This window comes from Xiphophorus couchianus, chromosome 11 (assembly GCF_001444195.1).
Source record: "Xiphophorus couchianus chromosome 11, X_couchianus-1.0, whole genome shotgun sequence".
NCBI classification, from domain to species: Eukaryota; Metazoa; Chordata; class Actinopteri; order Cyprinodontiformes; family Poeciliidae; genus Xiphophorus; species Xiphophorus couchianus.
This window is the reverse complement of record NC_040238.1, coordinates 28932794-28959581: the sequence shown is the minus strand read 5'-3', so window position 1 is coordinate 28959581 and position 26788 is coordinate 28932794. Positions and strand designations below refer to the sequence as shown.

General features: G+C 39.6%; 3 protein-coding genes across 7 annotated transcripts in view; 2 read left to right on the top strand and 1 right to left on the bottom strand.

The window, feature by feature from the left end:
• dclk1a (doublecortin-like kinase 1a) overlaps window positions 1–6578 on the top strand; it is a 47201-nt gene extending 40623 nt beyond the window's left edge. For 2 of the 4 annotated variants that reach the window (XM_028031977.1, XM_028031980.1), the window contains 9 exons: window positions 162–281; window positions 2766–2912; window positions 3875–4008; window positions 4128–4205; window positions 4531–4627; window positions 4716–4796; window positions 4875–4988; window positions 5178–5251; window positions 6414–6578. In XM_028031977.1, the coding sequence (XP_027887778.1) occupies window positions 162–281; window positions 2766–2912; window positions 3875–4008; window positions 4128–4205; window positions 4531–4627; window positions 4716–4796; window positions 4875–4988; window positions 5178–5251; window positions 6414–6471 (903 nt within the window). In that variant the 3' untranslated portion in view covers window positions 6472–6578. Of the gene's footprint in view, window positions 1–161; window positions 282–2765; window positions 2913–3874; window positions 4009–4127; window positions 4206–4530; window positions 4628–4715; window positions 4797–4874; window positions 4989–5177; window positions 5322–6413 lie in introns of those variants that run through there. The other 2 variants (XM_028031978.1, XM_028031976.1) reach the window with 1 other exon arrangement.
• Window positions 6579–9864: 3286 nt separating this feature from the next.
• Window positions 9865–17239, top strand: rfxap (regulatory factor X-associated protein). Its single transcript, XM_028031746.1, has 3 exons — window positions 9865–10509; window positions 10628–10738; window positions 16463–17239. The coding sequence occupies exons 1-3, from the start codon at window positions 10078–10080 to the stop codon at window positions 16565–16567; spliced, it is 648 nt and encodes a 215-aa protein (XP_027887547.1). The 5' UTR covers window positions 9865–10077; the 3' UTR covers window positions 16568–17239.
• A 95-nt stretch (window positions 17240–17334) lies between these two features.
• On the bottom strand, window positions 17335–25772 carry smad9 (SMAD family member 9). Of its 2 annotated transcripts, XM_028031745.1 has the most exons (9): window positions 25637–25772; window positions 25150–25276; window positions 22064–22614; window positions 20244–20459; window positions 19860–20117; window positions 19658–19768; window positions 19349–19570; window positions 18085–18341; window positions 17335–17831 (listed from the first exon to the last, which is right to left on the bottom strand). In XM_028031745.1, exons 3-9 carry the CDS (start codon window positions 22257–22259, stop codon window positions 17688–17690), a joined length of 1404 nt encoding a protein of 467 aa, XP_027887546.1. In that variant the 5' UTR covers window positions 22260–22614; window positions 25150–25276; window positions 25637–25772; the 3' UTR covers window positions 17335–17687. The 2 variants fall into 2 exon arrangements, with proteins under 2 accessions (XP_027887546.1, XP_027887545.1); XM_028031744.1 differs by lacking the exon at window positions 25150–25276.
• Window positions 25773–26788: the final 1016 nt, after the last annotated feature.

Genomic DNA, 26788 nt, shown 5'->3' with positions numbered 1-26788 from the left:
TTGAAAAGAAGTTTTCATAAAGAGCATCATGCATGGACTGTAATTTAAGCTAATATTTTTTAGCTTCAAACATGTTTTTGCTTAGCCTGTTTGGTTAAATAAATCTACTTTTATTAATTCAAATATCTCACTTAGTTCAATGTTCTTCTATTTGCTCTAAGGAACACATGATTCAGAATGAGGTGGCCATCCTCCGCAGGGTCAAACACCCAAATATTGTTTTACTCATTGAGGAAGTGGACACTTATAATGAGCTTTACCTGGTCATGGAACTGGTCAAGGTATGTTTATTTCATATTTACTGATGTGTATAGAGTGTCTTTAAACTTTTTTATATTTTGACACATAAGCCCCAAACCTAAGTGGAAATAATTAGGATATCAACACAGAGGTCAGCACAGAGTAGTGCAAAATTGTGGATTCATGTTTTCATTATTTTTCCAATTATTATTTGCAGTTATAACTGCAGTTGTCCACCTCTCTCCTTTGGTTTTGTGCTTTCAGGCTAATGTTGCAAATAAATCGTCCTTCAATAAATCGCCTGGTGAAATAATGGTTTACCTAACTAACCGACTAAAAATCTGAAAAGTGTGGCATACATTTTGTGTATATCTCTACCAACTCTGCACATCTAAAAATGTTTTCTTTTCTGACTCATTTTTTCAAAATAGCCAAATCTCAGTTTGTCTGGATGATGAGCATTAGTAATTTTCTCACCTGGCCACATCTCTTAAATTTTATTTTGGTTTGGCCTTTGACTGGGACATTTTAGTACTGAAACATGCTGTAAACCATTCCATTGTATCTCTAACTGTAGGTTAGGTTTAGATTTGGATGTAGGTTTTCCTCCTTGAAGGTGAACCTCCATGTTCCAGCCTTTAAAACATTTTCTTCCAGGGTTGTCCTGTATTTAACTTAATCTTTAAAGGACTTGTGGCAAACTTCAAACAGCACCTCTTTTGGCCTTTTTCTTTTCCAAGAATTACTTCCTTTCCACCACTTTTCAACAAATCCTGAGGTTCAGCTGTCTTGTCAACAGATTCATGACCATTTGCTCTGCTTGGGATACCAAGCCGAGTTTTCAGTGTATATTCTATTACACATAATGCTGATCCATATCTTGAGTGGAGCAGCTGAGATGACGACAGAGACAGAGGCGTAGCAATCAAGCAGCGCAACGAATGACGAAGTCACGCAGCATGAGATGGAGAGGATCACTCCAGGCGCTCTTGTGCTCGCATTCTTCATTCTCTCTCCTGCTCTATGAGTCGAGAAATGTTTGTGCATAATTCAGGAGCCAGGAATGCGATCCATCTGTTCGTTCTGTTGTATGGAGTACTACAGGACACAGACATGAGGCAGTCTGTGGGAGAAATGTGCGTACTTATTACCATGTCCAAAAGAGGGAGGAGGATGGAGAGGAAGCTGGGGATGAATGAGGTGGAACATAGTCACGGCCAGGGACCAAGAGAGCGAGAGAGACAACTAATGCAGAATAAGATGATAGTACTTGTTTTGGCTTCTGATTTGGGTTTGTTACTTTAATTTGAACTAAGGGAGCAGTCAGAAAATAATTTGAGACAGTATCAGGAAGGGTGTAACCAAATTAAACCCCTGGAGAATTTATTCTTTTTTGGTAAAAGCATGGTGTCATTTTGACTGAGGAGTGATGCAAAAGAATCTAATTGAAAAAAATATGCTATGAATGTATTGTTGTCAGTCAGAGTTTTCTTGATAATGAAAATTAACATCAGCCAGTGTAAGACAGGAGATTATCTAGACCCTGGGTTCCTTTTAGACTGACTGAAAATGAAAGAAAGTCAACAGAAGTTATGTTTGGAATTGTCCACATATATATAAGGGATACAGTAAACATGTGAAAGAATGCACAAATTCACACTAAAACTATGTATGGAGGACAGGTGACAATGCACATTACTCTCAACACCACACCCATTGTTAAACATGGCGGTGGCAGCACCATCCTGTGGGAATCCTTTGCAATAAATTATGCTAGAAAATCCTAGGAAGCTGCAAAAAACTTGACGCTGAAGTGGAGGTACTCCTTCCAGCAGGACAACACCCTAAACAAGCAGAGGCACATAGAAATGCATGCCAGACTTTTCAGATTTTTTATTTGTCAAAAGAAAAATTTTTTAAATTAAAACCAATTATCCATTTTCTCCCACTTCACATCTATCCACTACTTCCTATTTGTCTGTGAGGTAATGTAATTGAGCAGGGGTTATTTCCAGCTCTCATTTAAACAATTGTCAGTCCGGAGTTCAAACCCGGACAGTGTATTTGGCATTTTCTTCTGCTACTTTGTCCAAAGCTTCAGAGAGTCTGAGAAAGTGCGAGATGACAGAAAACCGGAGTCCTATTTTAGTCCTCTGCTCCATTTAGCTCACTTGGAGAGACAGTCTCAGAGAGCATGAGAGAAGAGAAGAGGCTGAGATCTGGAAAGGTGAATAATATGACGATCTGAAACCTGAGAGAAACAGTTAAGGGAATCAACAGAAGTAATTAGTAGAAAATGCAAATTACAGACGTGAATGAAAAGTTTCAAACAAGCTAAGAAATGGGGTCATACATCACCCCTTTCAACCGCTGATCAGACAAAACATGCACTGTTCAATAAAGAAAACTATTTCCTGCAGAAAAGACTAAGCGATTCGGTTGAAAAGATTGAATCTGAAAATGCCAGACAGTTTCCCCAAAACAGTATGGTTCCAGTCCTAATAGCTCACATGACTTGTCTGCAGGGGGGAGATCTGTTCGACGCCATCACCTCTGCCAACAGATACACGGAGAGGGATGCCAGTGGGATGCTCTACAATCTGGCCAACGCCATCAAATACCTCCACAGCCTCAACATCGTGCACAGAGACATCAAACCAGAAAACCTGCTGGTGAGTTAACACATGTACAGTAACTTGGTGATTTGTGGTGTCCTGCATCTTTTCCTGGTCCCTGAAGGATGTAGCATCACTCATTTCTGTCTTTATCCTTCTGTTCATATTCTTCTTGTCATTTTCCTTCTCCAAATTCTGTTGTTCTTCCACCCAAAAATGTGCCAAATGATGCTGGGTCACATTCAAATTTCAGGCAGATATTAGGATAGTTTGGGAATTTTCAACTGAGCTTCTGTTAAAAGCTTTTGAACAGTTAATATCCTACTGCAATATATAAAACTATTAGCATCATTCATTACTTTTGTGCTTAGCACAGAGCTAAACTGCTGTTGGCACTATATTAGCTATTTTGCTTCTACCTTTACAATGTAGCACCAATAGCTAATGGCCAACAGAAAAAAATAAACCTAAATTGATAAAACTTATGAGCACCAAACATTTCACTTTATATATTTTGTGTTAAAAGCTTTAATTAAAATAACTCATCCTAGTCTTTTATCTTCCCACTTTGATATCTCCCACCATAGAGCTAAAATAGGTCAATGAGCTGCTAGAGCTGCCAGTAAGGAGCAGCAGTTTATACTACCTTAGAAAAATCCAGTTAAACTGCTACAACAATTTGTACAAACCTTTGTTTTGATGTTGGTCAGTCATTCTGTCCAGTGTTGGTCTGCCTGTTCTATACTTAATACAAGGTCATTATTTTGGCAAAAGTTTCTTAAAATAGCTTTCATATAGCTTTTACATTTTAAGACTGGATGTATTCAGGTGATAGAACTCTACTTTGGTCTTTAATCCTTTAAGGACAACATCTTAGTATTTACAGCAGATAAGCTATATTAACTGCTCATTCCCCTTTCATAGAACTTCATTTTTCCTACTGCACCGTGTTACACTCGGTGGAGCTCTCTAAAACCAAACTTCTAGTCAGACCGATTGTTCTTTATGTAAATTTGTAGGTGTATGAACACGCAGATGGCAGCAAAAGTCTGAAACTGGGAGACTTTGGTTTGGCGACGGTGGTGGATGGACCCCTCTACACGGTCTGCGGGACCCCAACATATGTAGCACCTGAAATTATTGCAGAGACAGGGTAAGAGAAGTACCTAGTTCAGATCAGATGTGATGATGGCTGCAGGGCAAAATAAAATTCTATCTTCTCAGCAGATCTGCAGTATTTCTCATTCTAATTATTTCTTTATCTTTGAATAGGTACGGCCTTAAGGTGGACATCTGGGCAGCGGGAGTCATCACCTACATCCTATTGTGTGGTTTCCCACCTTTTCGAGGGTAAGCTTATAGTTATCTACAAACAGACGTTTTTTATTGCATCAGGGTTCCAATATGTAGCTTTGATTGAAAGAAACTTGAAATAATCTCGTGCACTGAAGTTTAATTGGAGTTGTTTGAATATTTTGTTCTTTGAACAGGGTCTTTATACAAAACCTTAAATGGGCTTTTAAATGTTTCTTTTCAAGGGTTATTGTTTTGCAATTACTTATTTCCACCACTCGATGTCTCTGTGCTATACCTGAAGTCTTACTGTAGCTGTGAAAATGCTCTATCAGAGAACTATTTAATTCATATCTGATTTCTATTATGAACATTTTTGCAGGAGCAGTGAGGATCAAGAAGCCCTTTTTGATCAGATACTGATGGGGCAGCTTGAATTTCCTCTTCCGTACTGGGACAACGTGTCAGAGACAGCAAAGGTAAGTAATCCCCTAACTGCATCGCGATGTGAAGAAGATGATGTGCTACCACAGAAACAAGCTCACCCTCCGCTGTTTGTTTCTGCAGGATCTGATCCGGTCCATGCTGGAGGTGGAGGTGGACCAGAGATACACTGCCCTGCAGGTGCTGGAGCATCCTTGGGTTACTGTAAGTATAGCATCTGTGAGTTTGTGAAGCTGTCTTTTCTTCAGAAACACTGACTTGCTAATCTTTTAATCAATGTAGAATGAGGGTCTGTGTGAAAACGAACACCAGCTGTCTGTAGCGGGAAAGATAAAGAAGCACTTCAACACTGGGCCCAAGGTCAACGACACCAACGCTGGGGTGTCAGTCATTTCTGTAAGTAATCAACCGCAGACCCCGTTATTCCACTGCTTTGACAACTATTGCACACAATTAAAATGTTTTACACAAAAGAAGAATTTTTATTCTTCTTTTGTTCACATAGCTCCAACACTTTAGACAGTTCCAGCTTTCTGATTGAAGTTTTCTCACGTGTGCTGGTGTTTGGTTTCTCTTTGTGTTCAGCTGGATGACAGCTTTTCTATGCAGCGATCTGGGTCGTTGGATTTCTACCAGCACCCAGCTATGTACTGGATAAGGTACGCCAGGTTTCCATGGAGATGTGAAAAATGCCACAAAGTGGTCAGAATTCAAAACAAGCTAAAATAGTGTCTGTGAAATTGATGGCCCCAGTCCCATCCATCACTGAGCGCTACCCCGCTGTTTGGCTGCTGCTTCGCTGCTATTTCAGCATGATTTGGTGTTTGTATTCAGCTTTCTGGTTCTTCCCTTTCATCCTCCCCTGGCCTGAACACACATTTCACACCTGCTTAACCTGCACTGTCCTGTGTTGTGTTCATTTATTTGTGTCGCCTGGAACAAAGCTACATCTTTGATGGAAAACGTCAAAAATGAGTGTCACAGTGATTTCTTCAGAGAATGTTTTTGTGAATCCTGCCTTTTCAAACAAATCCTGCTGTTCTCTGTTTGCGTCTTTAAATTCCTGTGGTTTTACTCTTGTGTGCATGAATATGTTAATCACTTTTTATGCGTGTTGCTTCCAACCCAGCTCACTCTTTTAAGAACTGGCCTTGCTCTTCAGCTTCACTTCCCTGGCTTCTGTTATCTGGCCCAACCACTGACCTATGAACGACCTTGAGAGTCACAGCTTTTTGAGACACCAGTGGCAAGAGGAATTGATGACACACATGAATAAATTAACAACAAAATTAGCAGTTTGATGAACCATTGTGTCTGATTTCTAGTTACTTTGGTGTATATTTGAATTCAGAATGATGAATCTTATGAACAAGTTTTATGGAAATTAAAGGACTGATGCAGGATTCTTATGCTATCTGGAAAAGTGTTTTCCAGATCTGAATATCTATCTGTCTATCCAACAATACCTTTCTCCATGCCTCCTCCTTCCATTCTCTGGTTATATGCAAAGCCTTACAATTGTAGCAATCATTGTGAGTTACTGAATTTACATTTTTTAACTATTTATAAAATGAATGAGAACTTAGAAAATTTGATCCTGTAAATGTATGGAATCATGACAGAACTGTGTAAGAACCCTGGTAAAGCTTTGCAGAAATCAAAAACCTTTTGTAGACTATTTAACTTGGTAATTCCTCTTGTCACTGCCCACCTAACCACAAATCATTTCCTGACCAGCATGTGCAAAACTTGTCTGTCCCCCTTACAGGATTACACATGATGGATCTGATCATGATGTTCTACTGTGTTTGTCTCTGACAGGCCACCCCTCTTGATAAGGAGGGGCAGGTTCTCAGACGAGGACGCCACCCGAATGTGAAGCCGTCGCCTTTGCAGATGATCCAGACTGTGAACGCAGAAACGACAGCGAGGGCACTCCGGCCTGAGCCTCCCAGTTGCCTCCCCGGCTTGCCCGCAGACCCTCCCTGTCCGACCCCTGACTCTTGCTCCGACCCCTCCTCGGATCCAAGCCCCCTGTCGGACTCCGATGATGTCTCCATCAGCTCTGTCAGCACCGTCTGCTCCCCCAGCTCACCCTTCTAGCGATTAGACGGAGGGGGAGGAGGAGGAGAAGTAAGGAGGAAATCCTCGTCCAGCTCCTCCTGTACAGAGGAGAAGGAAGAGGAGGAAAAGGAGATGACCCCCCCACACCTGACTGTGGGGTCATCGCAGATAACTGTGGAGAAAAGACTATTAAGAGAGAATTTTTAAAATCCCCTGAATCCATCTATCCAATTCAAGAGGAGAGATTGATGGAGGGGTGGAAGTAGAAAGATAGACTTCCTTTTATTTCTTTTGAACATTCTCTTATCTGAGCACATGTCGAGCTCAAGGAGCAAGAAAGGGCGAGAATTGTTTGCCTTTCAGTGATGATCCGGGCCAAACATGGAAACTTCCTCACTTCTGGAACGGCTCAATATGGCAATATGAGAACACTGACCGATGTTCATGTTTTATTGAACCTTATTTAATCATGATTTATTTACTAAATTTTTTTATACGCATTTGTCTTTTTCATAGAGGAAAAAAAAATGTTGTCGTCCTAAAGAGCATAGTGAAATAAAAATGAAGAAGACATATGTAGAAATGGAACTGGGACATGTTAACGTAGGCGGGGGTAGACTTGGTCAACACTGGAATCAAAGCTACGAGAAGCAGAAATTTGTGAAGATGTTCAGAGACTCGTACTACAGCCCTGCTCCTTTCGAGCTTCGCCTAACACAGGGTTTACATGTTACAAAGATGGTGCATCTTCTCTCTTCTTTATACCTGCTATGGTCACAACATCTTAAACCAGAAGATACAGCAGCATCCAAATGCTTGTAGCAAACATCTGAACCACTTTTTCTGAACACACTCATGTTGCACTGACACTTCATTGATCTTTATTTTAAACCAACGCCACCGTTGTAATCCATTAATATTAAGCTGCATCTCGTCAAATTAGAAGATAATTGAAAAGTTCATTTATTTCATCAACTTGATTCAAACTGTGAAACTCATATTTACCAGATTTATAACACAAATTAAAAATTCAGATGTGTATTTTAATATTACATGATACCCATAAAAAAATTTTAACAGCTTACTGAGAATATTCATGTAGCTATTTTACAGTGTATTAATTCAGTGCTTTTTCAGAGGCTCCTTTTGCATGAACTACTAGATTAGTGGAGCGTGTAATGGAGGAGGTCGGCCTGTGGCTCTGCTGAGATGTTCAGTAAACACAAGTTGATGTAATAGTGGCCTTCAGCTCACCTGCATTGTTGGAAATAGTGTTTCTCATCTTCCTTTTGATAATATCTCATCAATTCTCTTTCACGTTTAAGTCAGGCAAGTTTTCTGACCAAGTTTGGTGTTGTCATGATCAGTAAACATGGTACTGAAAATCTAGGCAGCATGGATAAGTACCAGGTCCTGCTTACATCAGACATCAGCATCTTCTGCAGAGGGAAGGGAAAATTCTTGAATGGACTTTGTTTCAAAATCATCTTAAGATTCCCCATACACTTTTTTCTTCTACTCAATTTTCCATCGGTATTCTTGTATACAGCACTTTGTGGAAAGCCATCTTCTTCTGCAATTACCTTTTTTTGTCGATGTTGGTCGGCTGGTCAACTATCAAGTCAGTGCTTCCACATAATTGTGTAAAATAACATTTCCATTTTAACATATTTTTATTTGTCTTATGTGATAATCTGGTTTTCTAAGCAATAGGATTTGAGTTTTTCATTAGGTGTAATCAATTATCAATATTAACAGAAACAAACTATTTAAATATATTCCTCAGTTTATAGTATATTTTCAGTTGTTGAATTTATTTAATGACATAAAAGAACTTTTATTCTGGTTGACTGAGATGCACCTTTATACCAACATTTAAAAACGGTATGATTGTTGTGGTCCAAATGCTTCTTAAATGTGTACTCATGGATATGAAGGGGTGCCTATTTACACAAACGTTTTACAGTCTTTATACAGTTAAAGATGACAAAAACAACGGCAGGACGGATGAAAACCAGCAGCACTCGTGCAAAGCAGTTAAAGGATGGAGGAGGACTTGTTTAAGCTCTGTAAACCTCATTCATGACTTCATTTATTTAGATGAAAGCATGACAGACATACAGTAGCCTATTCTTATAATAAAAAATGTTTAGTGTTGAAGTATTGTTTATATGTTATGTAAATAACAGTTTTATTTATTTTGATAGTTCACAATACAGTATATTTCTTTACTAGTAGTAAATATATGACAATTGTAAAAAATTTAAAAAAAAAAAGAAACTAAAAAATGAAACAAAAAGAATCATGTCTGACAGTCAATAAGCAAAAAAAAAAAAAAGAATTATAAATTCAATCATCTGGTTAAAATGGAGAGAGAGAAAAAAAAAAACTACAGTTGAAATGAATAGTATCATGTTTACCTGATGTTGTTTCACCTAGATAAATCCACACAGTCAAATATACATTTGTGGGGGAAAATAGAAACCATCATTTTTGCTTCATTGACAGTTCTAACATAGATGTCACTCTATGTGCAACATCCAACAGTAATTTTGATTTTCAGTTACTGATGTGAAGAAATACATATAAATACATCGCTGCACTTGTTTTTTTTTTTGTGTGTTTTTTTTTAGAGATTTTAAAGCTGTTGTTTCATTTGTCTTTGTTTCTTCATTTCTCCCTATCATGACATTTACACAGTAATGTGCTGCAGTGTGAATTTGTTGTGGTGATGAAACCCACACTCTCCGGTACACGGTTAACCAAAGTGCTCTCACTGCTGCTCTACTGCATTCAGCCTTTCCTGAATACCGATACCTGTACCTCTCTTCATCAATGGTCTGTCAATAATCAAAAGTAATAATTAAAACACCTTTAAAAACTAAATTGTTTGTGTTTTATTTCTTTTTTTTTAGGGGATTAGGGGCTACTGTTGCTCAGTTGAATAATTATCATCACACAGATTTGCTCTGACTGAATCTTTTCCATGAACATGACGTAAGTCACCTTAATATTTCTCCAAGTTTGTTTTCCAAGCATTTTTCCTAAGACTAGGAAGTACATTAATTTGAGGAGATATGGGGAAAGTGGAAATTAAAGAGAGGTAGAACAAGTATGAAATGTTTTTTCGTACCGTTTAGAGAATTAAAATAGCAAACATTCTTATATGTAGCTCTCGTTTGAGCCAAAAGGCGTCGCTGTTGTCAGACGCAAACACAATGCCAGAGAAGAAGAATATCATCAAGGAAGTGTAGCTTTCGCCTAAGGGCGATTATGTACAATTGTTTTATGAAGATAATGCATGTTCTATGACAAAAATATGTACTAGTAACTTGTAGCTGCGCGTTTCGTATGTGAATACGTATCAAAGTGAGGTTGTTGTAGAGAACCGGCGGTTAGCATTGCGTTCACTGCCATAACTATGAGCAACAAGGACAGTTCTTCATCCGCTGCAAATAAAGACAAGGACTCCACTCTTCTGCTCACTAAAGACGGCCAGCGGTATTTCGTTAGTAAAAGCGGAGCTGTGGACAGCAGAAACGTGACAACGCCGCATGAATCGGAGAACAACGTGTCCTCTTTCAGCGTGGACGATCCGGACGAAGAGAGCGACGTGCTGGACGCGTCTGATCCCAGAGAAGGCGCAGCCAGCCCGGAGGAGCTTAATGAAGAGGAGACCTCGGAGGGCGACAACGCCCCCAAACAGTGCACTTACGACGGCTGCACGGAGACCACCACACAGGTGGCCAAACAGAGGAAGCCGTGGATGTGCAAAAAACATCGCAACAAGATGTATAAGGATAAATATAAGAAGAAGAAGAGCGACCAGGCTATGTCCAGCGGGAAGCTTGATGTAAGGGGAACAGGGTCGTTTTAAAAATTGCTAATAATTTAAGGTATTGCGGGAGTTTTTCTCTGGTTTCTGCACTCCAATGTAACATAACTTACGTCATGTTTGTGGGGATGACCAGGAAAACTCTGAGGAGCGTCCAGTGTCTGTGAACAAACAGCGCCTGGGAGCCATGGGGGACCGTCCAGCCAGACCCTCCCTTATAGAGCAAGTCCTCAACCAGAAAAGACTGGTGAGTCGTTGACCTGATTCTGCTCCCATCTGCTGAAGCATACTGTATTTTTCTCTAAACTTGCAGGATGCTTTCTGGAATGTACAGGTTACTGTTGCAGAACGAATACCTATTAAAAGCTTGCTCACCTTTATTTTGCCATAAACTCTGAGAAAGTAAATTCCAGAGATTACTTCTCAGGATTTGAAAGATAAAAGAAGAGTCTTTTTATTTTTCTTTTGGAACTTTCAGGTGACCATTCAGGAATTTAAAGCTTACTTTTCTGAATGCTACAGGCTTCTTTAATTTACTTTTCTGAAACTTTCCTGGAACGTTCCTTTACCTAAATGGTTACCTCCCAGAATTTAGATGTTTCTTTCAAGAACTTAAACTAAAAACATCTGCTATTAATTACTACTGTGTGCTTTGCTGTGACATGTTATTGTCATACATGTTGTCACTGTGGTTTCTCAGTTCTGTTTCATTTTTTCTCTTTCTGCAGGTATAGAAGCACACTATTAGTGTTTTCTTGTATTCTTGCTATCACTCTTTTTCTTTTATTCTCATCTTCTCTGTTTTTAACTTTTTACACCACCTCTCTCCCTTTCTTGTTGTCTCTTTCTTGTTCATCTTTGTGTCCATTACATTTGAAAGGCACTCAAAGAAATTTCTAATAAAGGTTTTTTCTAAATATAATCACGCATTATAGCAAAAACCTTATTGCCACACTTATGAAAGTAAATCTAGTCTTCTCTTTGGCCCCCAGACAACTGTTCTTTCTAATTGCCACACTGCCAGACCAGACACACAAGAAAAAAAAAACTTTGGGGTTATTTCCCAGAACTTGAAGTTAAAATTGTTCAAACTTTGAGGTAACATCGCATCTTGGGACTTAAATGTTATTTCCAGGAAGTCTGAGGCTACTTTCTTTAAATCTAGATGTTGCTTTCCTGAAATGTCAGGTAAATTCTCTAGAACTTAAGATTTTACTTTCTTCCAACATAGAGATTGCATTTCTGAAACATTTGTTATTTTGCTTTAAATAAGAGTTGACTTCACCCAGCGGCGTAGGAAGCGGGGGGGACGGGGGGGACATGTCCCCCCCAATATTGAAGCCAGGTGGATATGTCCCCCCCAAAAAATTGTACCGCAAAATATTGGATTTTGACATTTTTTTAACTAGCGTGCCTTTATTTTGAAGGCGCAGCATCGCGTTACGTCACGGTACTCCCCCTCCCCTCTCTGAACTGCTGAGTGAGCACTTAGAAGGGAGGGAAACAGCGACACAGAAGTCAGAAACTTGCGAATGAGGTAAAATGGTCTGTCGGGAATGCTGCTATGAATATTGCTTATTTATAACGTCTTGTTGTCAGTTCACTTTCATATATAGGAACTGAATCTTTTTGGTTTAATCATCTTAGTCTTGAGATGATCACTCATCCAATATTTAACTGCTAACTTTCTCTAGACGTTTGCTACGCTAGCCAAAATGTCTTTTTTTTATATATATATATCTCATTTCAGTACAATGCCACCACCAACTAAAAGGCTGAAACAGCAGCAGGACTTACTCAGCTTTTTTAAAAAGAGTAACGTCAGTGTGAGTAACAGTCACACAACACAAGGGCAACACCTGTGTTGCCCTTGTGTTGAAATTAGCCCGGTCTGGGCGTGCGTTTTACGAGGATTTTTTATTTTTTGCGTGGTTTTGCTTCGCCGAAATGGACAGATATTATACCTGCCGCGCTCCTGATCGTTAGTTAAAACCACAGGGAGAGTTAATTTTAATTCTTAGCAGCGGCTAACCAACAAATTAACTTCTGCACCTTTATTTCCTCAAATAAACTGCTGGCTCCTCTTTTTAGACTATAAATAGATTAACACAACATTGACAACTCTGTAGTTTTCTCTGTTCTGTACTGCAAACTGGAATTAAAGGCGCCATTTCTACCAAAGGTCTGGACAGACTGGCGACCTGTCTAGGGTGTACCCCACACCAGAACCTCCCGACCCCACTAAGGGACAAGGGTGTACAAAAAATGGAAGGATAGATGGATTTCTACCAAAGGTTTAGAATGCGTTTTTGAACCAGATGCTTCAAAGCGCCCTGTCCATAATTCTTCAACACACTGTCAGCTCCCTGTCAGAAAGACTTTAGTTCAGAGTCCATAAGATAATACTCTGAAAGGATTTTAATGGATTTATTTTATTTGCCACTGCGATTAACTCTGCGCGTAAAGTCTGTAATGTGACAAATAAAATGTTTTGTTTGATTTAAAATTGGCCATGTTAGGCTCAAGAGCTGTACCTCATTTCTGAAACCATCTCATATGTTTAGGAGCAACAATGCAGGGACAGCACAAAGGAGACAGGAAAAGGAGAGGATAGTGCAACCGGGCTAGAGGCAGGAAGTCAGAGTGAGGGAGAGACAGGAGTGGAGCAACAGGTAAGATAGAGTAACTCATACGAGAAGATACTTCATGAGAGTCCACAAAAAAAGTTGAAAATTTTAATCTTTTGCTTGTAGTAAGTGTAGTTCAGGGGCATTGAGTGACATTGTAACTTTTCCTTCTAGGGAGTTCAGACTAGGGACACACAGCTGAGAGACTCTGAAGTCAGTGGACAGAGAACAGAGCCAAATCAGCCACATCCAAAATTCATAGACCCTCAAGCTCTAGCCAACAGAACTTTACATTTCCAAGGAAAGTGGTACAAGGAATTTCCCTGGCTACATTATGATGCAGTGAAAAATGGCATTTTGTGTTTTTATTGCATGGCAATTTACCAGGACAAACTCACACCATTTGGTGCAAAATCCGAACCCGCCTTTATCACTTCTGGATTTAAAAATTGGAAAAAAGCATGCGAAAAATTTAAAGCACATGAAAATAGTCACACACATCGTCATGCTGTTTCTGTGACTGCACAAGAAAGTCATCCTATAAATGCCCAATTATCCAGTGCTTTGGCAACTCAGCAAGGTGACAATAGGCACTGTCTGGAGAAAATTGTGAGCTCCATAAAATATTTGGTACGGCAGGGACAAGCTTTGAGAGGGCATGACGATGATGACAGCAATTTGTATCAATTGTTAAAAAATCTGGCAGAAGATGATGCCCTTTTGGCTAAGTGGTTGCTGAGGTCTCAGAAAGAATACCTAAGTCCACAGATACAGAATGAAATCTTGTGTTCTATGAGCAATAGTATTGTCAGTGAAATAGCAGATACAATCAGAAACCTACCAATTTTTGAGTTTGCAATTATTATGGATGGAACACAGGACATTTCTGGGAAAGAACAAGAAAGCATTTGTCTGCGATACATTGACAGTGACATGAAGCCCCATGAAGAGTTTATTGGCTTGTACTCAGTTTCTGAAACAACAGGAAAAAGCCTTGCTGCTGTTGTTAAAGATGTGCTGCTCAGATTAAACTTACCAATGCATGGTTTACGAGGTCAAACTTATGATGGAGCAGCCAATATGTCTGGGAAGCATGCAGGTGCACAGGCACTGATAAAGCAAGAGCAGCCACTAGCATTTTTTGTTCATTGTGGAGCACACTGCACTAATTTAATTGCACAGAAAGCTTGCTTAGCCTCAGTTCTGATCAGAGACGCATTGGATTGGGTGAACCAGCTTGGAGTTCTTTTCTCTCAGTCAGGGAAGTTTAAGGCAATCCATGCAGCAACAGCACATACAGAGAATCCATCGTGCACTGCAATAAAACCCCTCTGCCCCACAAGATGGGCAGTACGGAGCAAAGCAATCAGAGATGTTTTGTCACAGTATGGGTCAGTGCTGGCTAGCTTGCAGGAGATGGCTTCTGGTGCCTCAAACACAGCATCCACTGCTAATGGACTGCTGGGGCAGTTTAGGAAAGGTAAAACAGTTTTGGGTCTCATCCTTGCCTCACCTGTGATTGATGAGCTTGAATGCCTGAGCATCTCTTTCCAGAAGAGAACTCAAACCATTGCTGGAATGAGGACTGCTGTGAAAGTTGTTCAGACTTCACTTAAGGCTAAAAGAAATCAAGAAAGTTTCAACACTCTGTTTGAAAAGGCGATGGCTGAGGTTCAGTCTTTGGGTGTTAAACCCATCACAGTTACACAGAGAAGGCCACCCCCAAAACGCTTCACTGAAGGAGCTAAGACACATCAACCTGAATGTGCCAATGACCACTACAGAGGTGAATTCTTTAAAGTATTGGATGTTGTAGATGCACAGCTCACTGGGCTATTTAACCAGGATGACTTGCTGACTTTGCAAAAGTTGGAAGAGACACTTCTCAGTGGAACGATTGATGCTGCAGTCATTGGGAAATACCCAGAGTTGAATAGAGAGTTACTTTCAGTGCAACTTCCTATGTTTAGACTGAACTACTCATTTAGCAACAGCGCAGAAGCTGCAGGGATCATTGGTGGACTGCCTGGAGTGGTCCGTAGACTTTTTGGGCAAGTGGAAACTCTGGTTAGGTTGCTTTTGGTGGTCTCCGTTTCATCCTCTGAGGCAGAGAGAAGTTTCAGTGCGCTTCGTAGACTCAAAACGTGGCTCCGGTCTACAATGACTCAAAACAGGCTTAATCATGTTGCTGTCTGTCATGTACATAAAGATAAACTTGATTTACTGGACAAGAAGTCAGTTTGCAAGCAATTTGTGGCTGCAAATGAAAGGCGGAAAAAACATTTTGGCTCTTTTGCCTAAGCCAGTGTTTGCCATCCTTTTATGTTTCCGGCACATTTTTGGCGAATTATAAATGCATGGCTGTAAAGTGCAATTGTTCAGAAGCACAGAGGTGTTGATCTCTACCTAGGGTTATGTGGCCTATAATCTCTGTGCTAACTGCTTTTCCAACAGTTAAAGCACACTGTAGTCAGTGAGTTAAAAAGCTTGTCTATTAAATGTGTATTTATTGTTGGTAAATATTTCTTCATTTTTGATTTGGTTTAATTAGTCATACAGTTCGACAAACTGAATAAGCATATTTTGATTGATTTTCTTTTCTTCTTTTACTTAATGTTAAAAGTGTGAATAATTTGTTCACTACATTGTCTGTGAGGGCTCTTTCATCTCAGAATTTTGTTTAATCAAAGATTCATTTTTGACCATTATTGCAAGTTTGACAAAATAAAACATATCAAACTTTGCACTTGTGTGGCCTACTGAATTGTTTTTAATCCAACTGAAATATTTGATTTTCTAGTGTGTATGCGGACACTAAATATGCCAAGGGCTGAAGCCCTTGAAAGACATCTCCCTTTGCTTAATAAAAGACTCCAGTCATTTTGTTTGGTGATATGCTCACATCTTATGAACAAATGCATTATGTAAATTTTAAATGCATTATTTTTGCAAGACACAATTTATAAAGGAATAAAGTAAAAGATTAAATAGCCTTTTTTTTAAGTAGCGTACTTAAGATATATTTCTGTTGAATATTTACGAATCTCAGATTTCCGACATGTGTCCCCCCCAATTGTAAACTTATTCCTACGCCCCTGACTTCACCGTCATTCATAAGTTTTTTTCTGAAACTTGGTAACATTTTTCTAGTTGTATTGAATAAATAAAGCACTTAACCCACATTCACATATTAATATTCACAGACACACACATTCATACACCAGTATGCAGAATGGTAGACCACATGTGGCAGACCCCTGATCTACTGTATTGATGTACAGTTTTTTCCCTCTTTTTTTCCATATTTGCATCACCAGTTTAACATGAATGTCTCTGTGTTCCAGTCTCTGCTCAGGAGTCCAGAAGTGATCCGGTTCCTGCAGCAGCAGCAGCAGCTCCTGGCTGCACAAAGCCGCAGCCAATCACAGCAGCACTTTCAGGGCTGTTGACAGTGACTAGTGTGTATTTGATAGTATTTATGATACATCACAAGGGTTGTGAAAAAATATATAAATAAGTAATTTATCCATAATTAGATGAAGCTGCTCAAAATCGGACTTTGAACTGGACAAAAAATCATTTTTAATGTGTAAGCAAAATGTTTTTTCCATTTGCTTTATGTTTTAGTTTAAAGTTACTTGGTTTTACTGTCCTTCGTATTGCAGTTTTAATCAGGACATTTAATTGTAACTGTCTAATGTTTTTAAGACATTGCATCCCTGCGTTGTTATATTTATATTGTGTCTTCTAATTGCTTATTTATCTTGTGTGTTCTTGTTCTTCCTTACTGTTTTTGTGATATTTATGTGTTGTATTATTGTGAACATCAACCTGATGTAATTCACCTGAAATGTTCAAAAACAATTGTAGCATTGCTTTAAAAGAAGTGCTGCATTTATGCAGTTTGTTTTTCCTTGCGACAATCAGTGGTCATATTTTCACCCAACAGAGTGTTACGGTTTATTTTTAAAATAACATTTTGTATGTTCTTTTCATCTTAAAGTTTAGCATAAGCTAAATTTTATCTAGATCTAAATAGGTTAACACAAGCCAAATGTGTGATGTGAAAATTATGACGTCTATGTCTGCTGAGCCTATGAAAATAAAAACATTAATACTCAGACACTGACTACAGAATGCATTTACAGTACAGATTGAGCTTTATTCTTAATAAGGGTGCTAAGGCTTCAAAAAATCCAAATGTTGGAAAAACACATGATAAAGAAAAACGTTTAATTGGAGATGTAAAAAAAAAAACCCAGTACATTCAGTCAAACATTGGTCAAAACATGGAAATGCACCACAAATCACTATAACATAAGAGTACCTCCAAATAGATCCCATTTAGTTTTTGTACAGCTAAAGTGTCTGAATCCAGAAACGTTTCATTATGCTGCAATTATGTTGTGCCTTTATGTCATGTTAAATGCAAAAACAGTTCTAGAGTGTACCCTTAGACTCCCACAGTAGCCATAATGAGATTTGATGACATAAACCCACGGACGGAACATATGACGACCTGTGTGAAGACAGTGACCACACACTCAAAAGTGTGTGTTTGCGTTTATGTTATGATACAGAAGAGATGGGGTTGTGCGGGGATCCCATCTGCGTAAGCACCTTGTCCAGCCACTGCAGGGGTCCGTGCAGGTGCACTTCTATCCAGCAGGGGGTGCTGGTCACATCTTGACGGTGGTATTCAGCACCCCAACCCTGAGGAATGGAAGTGGCCATAAATCTCAGCTGGTGGGATGGTGGTGTGGGTGCTAACATGAGGGAGAGTTACCCAACCTTGTATGTGGCAGGATCCGACATGTCTGGCAGTGGCTATAAGGTCTAAACATTTTACTGCTCAATAAATTACAACCAACAACATACAGTTCAAGCACTAACTTTTCATTCAGCTTTCAGGAAGAATTACTGGGCCTGTTCCTGCAGATGTATAATGAAAAATGAACTCTGGTACCTTGACGAAGCTCATGCGGATGGTGCACATCTTGGTGAGCTCGTAGACGACCTCGAAGCCGTGGTTGACAGACTGGGCGAGAAGCTGAGCGAACAGCTGGTTGTTGAAGATCTTGAGGCTGCAGCCGCTGGGGATCTTGCACACGGTGGTGGTGTGGAAGCCATGCTGGAAGTTACAGTTACGGCTCTGCACGAAGATGCTGCTGTCACTCAGACACTCTGCATAAACCTCCCCTCCCACGTAGTACAGATGTAAACCTGAGAAAAAGGGAAGGAAGGAGGCGTTACATTCAAGCTCGAGAACGTCCAGTATAAATAAACCACTAGAAAACTACAAGATTAATAATGTTTATGTATTCTGACATAAACATTATTATCACCAAGGAAACAGCAATGGGAGAAATGGTTATTCCAATAAAATTGGCTAATTAGTCTTAGATTCATATTTTCATGCATGAATTTAGTGGATTGCGACAAATATTTATTCATACTAGTGAATTTTCATTTTTTGAAAAAGCTGATTTTTCAGTGTTCAGACAAATAAGATCAAGATTTGGTTTTTCCTGAACACTAATCAGGAATGAACTTCTAGAAAACTGCAAAAATACTAAAACACAGAGTTCCTTCCAGTCAAAAATACAGTAACACTGAATAATTACTATTTAGACTTAGACATAGACTGACTTTATTGTCATTTTGCATGCACAGGGTGTATACAGAACAAAATTTCGTTGCATACGGCTCAGGACAGTGTTTTGAGGTTCCAATGTTGTGAGGTATTCGTTATTTGTTAAAGTGGTAATTATTTTAGAAAAAGGGAGCAAAATCCCTTCACATCATCACTCTATATTTGTTTAACAGATATACATCTCCAATATTAAATTAAATCCAGGTGGCCTATATAATTCTGATCATAAAGTTAACATCCAACAGGTTATGTTCAACCTCAGTTTGAAAATCAAAATTTGTGAAAAGACCCCTTTAAAATATTTGACTGTGTGTGTGTTCATTTTTACACATTACTTATCTTTTTTTCTTTTTGCATTACTTTGTAAATGCTCAAATAAAATTTGATTTTTTTAAGACTATATTTGGGCTATCAGACTAAAGAGGGACGAATACAATTTACTGCATTATTTGCTCTATAATTTCCCTTCCATACTACTACACTGCTTTGTGTTGGTCTGTCACATTAACTGAAAATTAACTGAAGTTTGTGGGCTTAATGTAGCTACAATGGCTGCAAATCAGCTGGAGGTACTCACCTTTGCCTATGTGCCTGCGAGTGTGCTCGATGGTGGAGTTGCGGTTGACATTGGAAAGCAGACCGAGACAGAATCGGTTCTTGTTATTGGACGGGTCTGTAAAGCCGTCAACCAAAACGCTGCGGGACGAGGCGTGGAACGTCTCCCCCACCCGGTTGTTGAGCTCGTAGTAAGCTATGGAGCACCAGTACTCAGGCTCTTCGTAACAAACAGGCCTCATATCTAAAGACAGGGTTAATTTAGGGGGGATGGTAGACTTTTAAAAAAATAATTGTGTAGATTTGAGAATGGAGGAAAATGATAAGTTACCTCTGTGTGGAGCAGAGAATGTGAGTTTTGGGGTTTCTGTGGAATTGCTTGGCTTCATATCTTCTTGAGCATTTGTCTCCATCATACTGTATGGAGGGGGAGGAGTCTCAGCTAGATTAACACAAACATCAGAAGGAGAAAAATAATCAATGCAAATTGATCAAGGTCAGAATCTTTAACAGCTGGGATTTTTGGTTCCTACCTGTGATGTGATACGGACTGCCAGGTTCTGCAGAGCTGGTGGGGGAATTGGGGTAACTCTGTGAGGTGGGCGACTGGGCGAGGGAGGAAGTTGGAGAGGAGGAGAAGGAGGAGACGGGAAGCGGCGGGAAGGAGTCCGGGTAGGTGGCATTCTGTGGCATCAGTGGCTCGTTGTTCAGGGAGGCATTCCTGAACTTGGCCAGTAAACTGTGCTGAGGGTTGAACTCACTGTGGCGTGGAACCAGAACTGGTGGAAGCACTGATGACACAAGAGAGTTGATAAAACACCCAAAGAAGACAACACAAACTCAAAATCCACCAATAAACACAATCAGTTTATAAATCCTGTCTTTCACCAAAAACTCTGGCAGATCCTTTCTTGTACCTGGAGTCTCCACACGCCTGTAGTGGTAAGGGTTGACACAGATGTCCTTCTGTTTGGAGCCAAAGGGGAACTCGCAGCATTCAAGGGGTTTCAACTCATGGTGGGACTGCAGGTCAGGCCAGCGCCACACCCTGCAGTAGATGACATGCGGAAGACCCTTCCGGTGGGACACCTGCAGTCTCCCATCCAGCGACCGAGGAATTGTCACACACTTACCTGAAGGTTGGAATAAAAATGGAAATACATGTAAATATCTGGCTAAATGCAGACTGAAACTGAATCATTAGAGCTCAGCGATCAAGAATTATTGTAACTATTGTAGTTAGAAAAGACGGAGCTGCTTTATAGAGACTGATATATCAATCAGCTGGGATTTTGAACTTTTATTTTCAGAGTTGTGACTTTTGGTGAGATGTTTGGTCAATTATAAAAGTTAGACCTTGTAAGAAAGTCTAAATTATTACAACTTCTAACTTCTAAAGTTCTTAGAAACTCTTTAATGTGTTTTTCAGTGGTGGAAAAACTAGAAAACAAAAGTAAAATTCACATTATTTCATTGTGTTTTTTCCATTGTTTTCAATAGTATTAACTTCTCAGCTTTAGTTCCGCCTTGTATATTCATATCCCAATTTCATACCTACTTTATAAAAACCTTTATCCATTCCATACCCACAAACAAATTATTACCCCTCTATGTACCACGATAAATATTAGTCTATTTATCTTGGTGATTAAGTATTTAAATGAATTAGCTACATAATTATAAAAATGCTCAAATTGTATATATATATATATATATATATATATATATATATATATATATATATATATATATATCATTAGTTACACATTATGTGTTGTTCACCTTGTATTACGCTTATATTTCCATTGATTGTGGTTCTAATCCAGTTGTCTATTATGAAACATGACAAATTATTGGCCCTAATGATATAAACTGTGAACTAGAAATGAGTTGGACATTTATAAACATAATTCCCTATAACTGATTATACAGAGGCACCTTAAGAAATTTCTGAAATTTCTAGCAGGATTGGGACAACTAGTAATTTCTTGGTATCACCCTATTAAGAAAACAAAAAATGACATAAAAATAAAGAAATACTATATATACAGTAAGTGAATAAATGCAAACATGTGCTCTCCTATCATAAACTGTTTTATAAATAACATGATACCAAGAGAACTATCTGACAGGGGTTGACCAGCAATTTTGGGCAACCCCTTTCTTGTACCTGGAGTGTTCATCTCCCCTGGCGGCTGGTTGTCACTCATTGGCTGCTACCCAACCAACAAAAGAATAATACAAACGGATGCAACACTGGTTCAGAAAACCACCTGGCACAAGGCTCTCACAAAAAAAAGAGATAAAATTCTGTATGTATATTATTCTGCAGAAGGTAATGTACAGAGAAAGGCTAATGAAATACAGAGAAAAGTCCTGAATTGGGATTTTAACTGCCTCAGTAGGCAGTGCATTATGTGTTACATATTATTACGTCAAGTTTGTAATATTATATACTTCAAACATGTGGGTTTACTAATACAAGAAGAGTTAATGGATTACAATAATATAAAATGAAACTATTCTGGCAAATATTCCAAGCTAAACTTGGGCACATCTCTTTCGATTTGATGTTTTTACAGGTAGAAGCATCATGAAACCAAGTATAAAAGTATGAAGGTCGTATTTTCTTGAGCTCATCTCGGGATTGTCTTGTGACTCCATTTATCAGCTATGAATGCTGCTTTAAGCAGCACCATAGGCTAAGCTCTTCTGTGTTTATCAATGTGCTACTCACTGGGCTGCCCAGGGCAGCTGAGGGCTCGCTCCAGTTCCTCCATTGCTCCCTTTTTCTTCTTCAGTTTCTTCACCAGAGAATCCACGGCCTTTTCTGCCCACTTTTCCTCCTCATCTCCTTGTTTCCAGCCGAGCAGACGCTTAACTGCAGGGCTGGTGAAGGAGAACAAGGATGTAATCGACGAAGAAGAATTCATTGTGATATGGATAAATAGCTGGTAGGATGGGCTGAGATTAGGTCCAGTTAGCAGTGCAATCGTTCCCTTGAGGCGAAGGAGTGAAGAGACAAATAACTTGCAGCCAGGACACAAGGCAAAAAAACAGAGGATGAAAGAGGTATTGTGATGAGTAAACAGAGATGTTTCTTTTAGTATTTTGCTGTAACTTCCAAGCAGCTCTGGGGGAAGGAGCTGGACTTCAGCCAACACAGTGTAAACCGTAAATCCCTTCTCTGTGTTGGCACAGATGGGATTCGGCAACTTTGGATTCAAAACCTCCTGCAGGGATAGTTTTTCCTCACGCAGCCAGACATCCAGCTCAGGTTTCAATCATCTAGCAAGAGAGAGGAGAGACTGAGTTAAGGAACAGTTTTGCTAATTCAGGTGACTGGAAGCACTGTTTGTACATTGTGAGGCCAAAGAGATGTATTTGTGAAGTAGAAGAGAAGTGACTCATGCTTTGAAAAAATGTGACGCACATTTATATTCAGCACATCTGAGTGGACACTGTAGGACCACCTGTCGCTGCCTTGCAGCTGCAGGTATTTTTAGGTGTGCTTCATTTAGAGACTAGAATTTATTTTTCATTCTTCTTTGAAAAACATCTCTAGATCAGTCGGATTTGACAGAATGTTATGTAAACATCTGATTCCAAGTCTTGCCACAAATTCTCAATTGGATTTAGGTCTGGTCTTTGACTGACCTTGACCTTTGCAGCACATGGATGAACTTTAATCTAAGCCATTTCTGGCTGCAAGTTTAGATTTGTTGCCCAAGTGTAAAGTGAATCTTCTGACTTGACTTGACTTTTGTAAAGTTGAGCAGTTTTTCCCTTCAGATAAATAAACCTAGTTTCTGACTTTATCCAACTCCGACTAGCTCTCCTGGATGCAGATGAAAAGCATCTGTTCTTTATGATGCTGCCACCGCCATTATTGATAGAGAGAGGTGTGAACAGGACCTAATTCAAACCTCGGACTCAGCTCTACTGTCTGTGTGTAAATTTTGTCATGTGAACCTGACTGCTATTTTCCGCTACGATTCTCCTCGGATGTCTCCATGCAGCTCAGATTTTTTGACAGCACAGACTGTACGCATCAACGGTGACAATAACGAAACCTTTTGTAACTCCAAGCACAAAGAAGATGTTGTTTTTCTCATTTGAATAATTTATGTTTTAGGAAGAACAAAATAACAAAAGTAGTTTGATTTCCTGGAGAGAAATCCCCCCATTTCATTATTTTCAACATCTGAGTAGGGAGTGTACAAGTTAGTAAGTCATCTGCCCTATCAAGATGAAGAGAGCAAATCAACTGAGCCAAAAATAGTATGAATATGGTTCAAGTACCTCGTATCCCTGGATGCGGAGAAGGCCATAACTCCCTCTCAACCTCCCTCCCCAAGCATTATGTTTTGCATGTAGGTCAAAAAATTCCATTTTGGTTTCTCTGACCAGAGCACCTTCTACCACATGTTTGCTGTGTCTGCTTTTAAAGATTGCTCCTACCTTCTTATGTCTTTCAACTCTGGCTTTTATCTTGACACTCCACTGCAAACACCAGGTTTGCATGGCTAACAGTTATCATCAGTTTCTCCCACCTGAGCTGTGAATCTCTGCAGCTCTTCCAGAATTATCATAAGCCTCATGGCTGCTTCTCTGGTCAATGCTCTCCTTTTCTGACCTTTTAATTGAGCTGAATAAGTACGTCTTTAACACTTTGTAGTTGTGCAACACTCTTTTGGAGGTTGGATTGAACAGTTCTCTGAGATTATCAAAGATTTAGATACCGATTTATTTTGAGGTAGCAGAGTAGGAGGGGCTGGATGCTAATAGATGTCACACTTTCCAGACTTTTACTTAATTGTAAAAAGAGAAAAATGAATCACAAATCACTTTCCCTTCACTTCAGTAGTATGGGAAAGGTTAAAACAGTCTGTACGGGCATTGTAGGTGGATTTCCATAATAAGGAGGCTCAATCAGTAGGGCTACACAGAGCATGCCTGTATCACAGTGGTCTTCCACATGCAACACCATATTTTTCTCAGAAGGGGAACATTAAATGCTTAACAAAACTGTCTCAGTTAGAGAAAGCCAAGATGGCCAGACTCATTTCTAGATCCACCAACAATGAGGAATGTCCTTTCTGGCCTCTGTTTCTATGATCATGCCACTGACGCCCAGGAGCCTTACTGTCTGGCCAGAACACATCACAGAACAGGAGGGGGAGAGCGAGACAGGGAGGGAGACAGAAACACAGTCCCTGTTTGTATCTTTCTGTCCGCCTAAATAGCCACTGAGTATTACACAAATGCCCACAGCGAGGTGCGGATGTACAAAGAGAGACACTTTGATGTCCAGCCTCTAAAATATTTACACTGGAATTATCTGAGAAGATTATAACTTGCCTGCTTGTTTTTTTTTTCTCATTGTGTGGTTCAGGCTCACAGCATTTTCACTTCATTCTTGCAATGCTGATTACAGCTTTGTTGCACATTATGCATATTGTGGGGTTTTTGTGCATTGGATGCAACTTTAGAAAAAAAAAAAAAAGACAGAAATGTAAAAGATGACTTAGAATGACTTGGACCTATGGTATAATGTGTTTTTTAAAAAACTAAAGAACAGATCCACATTTGAGCAGATCTCAACAAAAAGACAGCACATCTGCGTATCTGCATACTTGTGCTTGTTGGTTGAAATGTGACCAGTTCTGTGGCCCCTGAATGGCAGACAAGCAGACAGCTGAGGAGGGATTTTTTTCTTCTTTCTTACAATGACAGCAAAGCTGCATCAGTCCGTCTCTGCTGCTGCCGCTGCTTTATGGAGCCTGGCGTCACTCAGTCTGCAGCCTCAGATAGGCTAATTACCTAATGCTTTATCACCAGTGCACCCCTTCCCAAAAAAGTAAACACGCCAGCTTCCTTTAACTATCGCTGCATCCAGTCTCTGTGCCGCTGCAGATTCCGGTTTCTGCACACACACCTTTACTCTGCGCTGGAAAATGTGACATAAAAAAAAACATAAAAGAAAACATAAAGTAGCCATTCCTTCAGGTCTTATATATAATGCTTAACAACATGTCGTCACCACAGGAACGCTTTTAGAAATAAATGAAAACATTTTCATCCAAAACAGTCTAAAATTGACATCTTACATTTTTAATTACGTTGTATGTTAAGAGAAAGTTATTTTAATAGCAACCAGGATAAAAGTTGTCAGAGTAAACATCTTACGCAACTCCTAAGACAATGACAATCTTTGCGCTTTGCATCGGATGCAAATTCATAACAAACGGTAAAATGACAAAAACACTCATAACCCTCTCAGATAGTGTGTTGTTATTTCATTTCTCACCTGTGATGTCATAGCAAGTGCACCGCTGGCTGTTAAGCGTGTGTGGAGGTTTCCGCGTCTGCAGCGGGTCAGGCCGGTGTGCTGAGGTTGTGAAGGTGTGTTTCTGTCTGCAAGTGTGTGTGCATATGTGTGCGGAGTGGGTTGTGTCTAGGAGCGTGTGTTTACGTTGAAAAATAAAGAAAGTAGTAAAACAGAAGTGCATCCAGTTAGTTCTGTTTCAAAATAAAAGTGTCAGAGAGAAACACGGGTTGGTGGATGTAGCCTGGAAAGGAAGAATCATTTGTGGAGTACTTAGCATTTTTTGTTTAAGAAGATATATACTTGATATTGAAATCTTATCCTAAAACAATTACAAAAAGTGTCCATCTGCACTGACTCTATGAGATGGAGGGCCAAATTTGCACCATTTTCAAACTGCAGTCAGGGACCTGCTGTACTTTGGACAATCCTGCTCTAGATGACTTCATGAACATACTTTTGTTTTATAACCTAATGCTTATAGAATGAATTAATTATATAATATTAATTCGTTCTATACGCATGGGTAAATTTTATGTATTTTTTCTTTTTATACAAATACATTTTAATTGTTTATCAAAGAGAAATACTTAAATTTATAAGAACACATTAGCCCTAGTCAATATTTAAATTGGGAATACATATTCACTTAATTTTTGTTTGTTTGTTTTTGTTTCCAGCTCACTAAACGATGCTCAAAGCTGAAACGGTGACTAACACAGTCCAGTAATTTTATTATGAAATACCGGTGGCAGTGTCTTCCGGTGCTACGCGACCACGTTATCTCGTTTTGACGCAGGTTTCGTGGAGCTCAGAGACTCCGCTCCTCCAGCAGCCACAGCCGAGCGCCACACAGCCTCGGCGGCGTCAGCCTGGCTGGAACCGCAGCGCCTGTGTGCTGGATCCCTCCGCCTCCCCCCACCGTCCTGGAACTTTCCCAGGATTTCAGGGATTTCAGATCCTGTCCGCGCGCGCCCGAGCATCCGTGCCACCTGAGCCACGCACAGCGCGCACGTTTCCCCATTCATCACATTATACTTAATGGAGAACTAGAATCACACCTGTTCTCTTTCAGGCTATTTTAGCAAGTTTCCCAGGACAGCCAGCGATAGTTTGTCTTATTTATGAGCTATT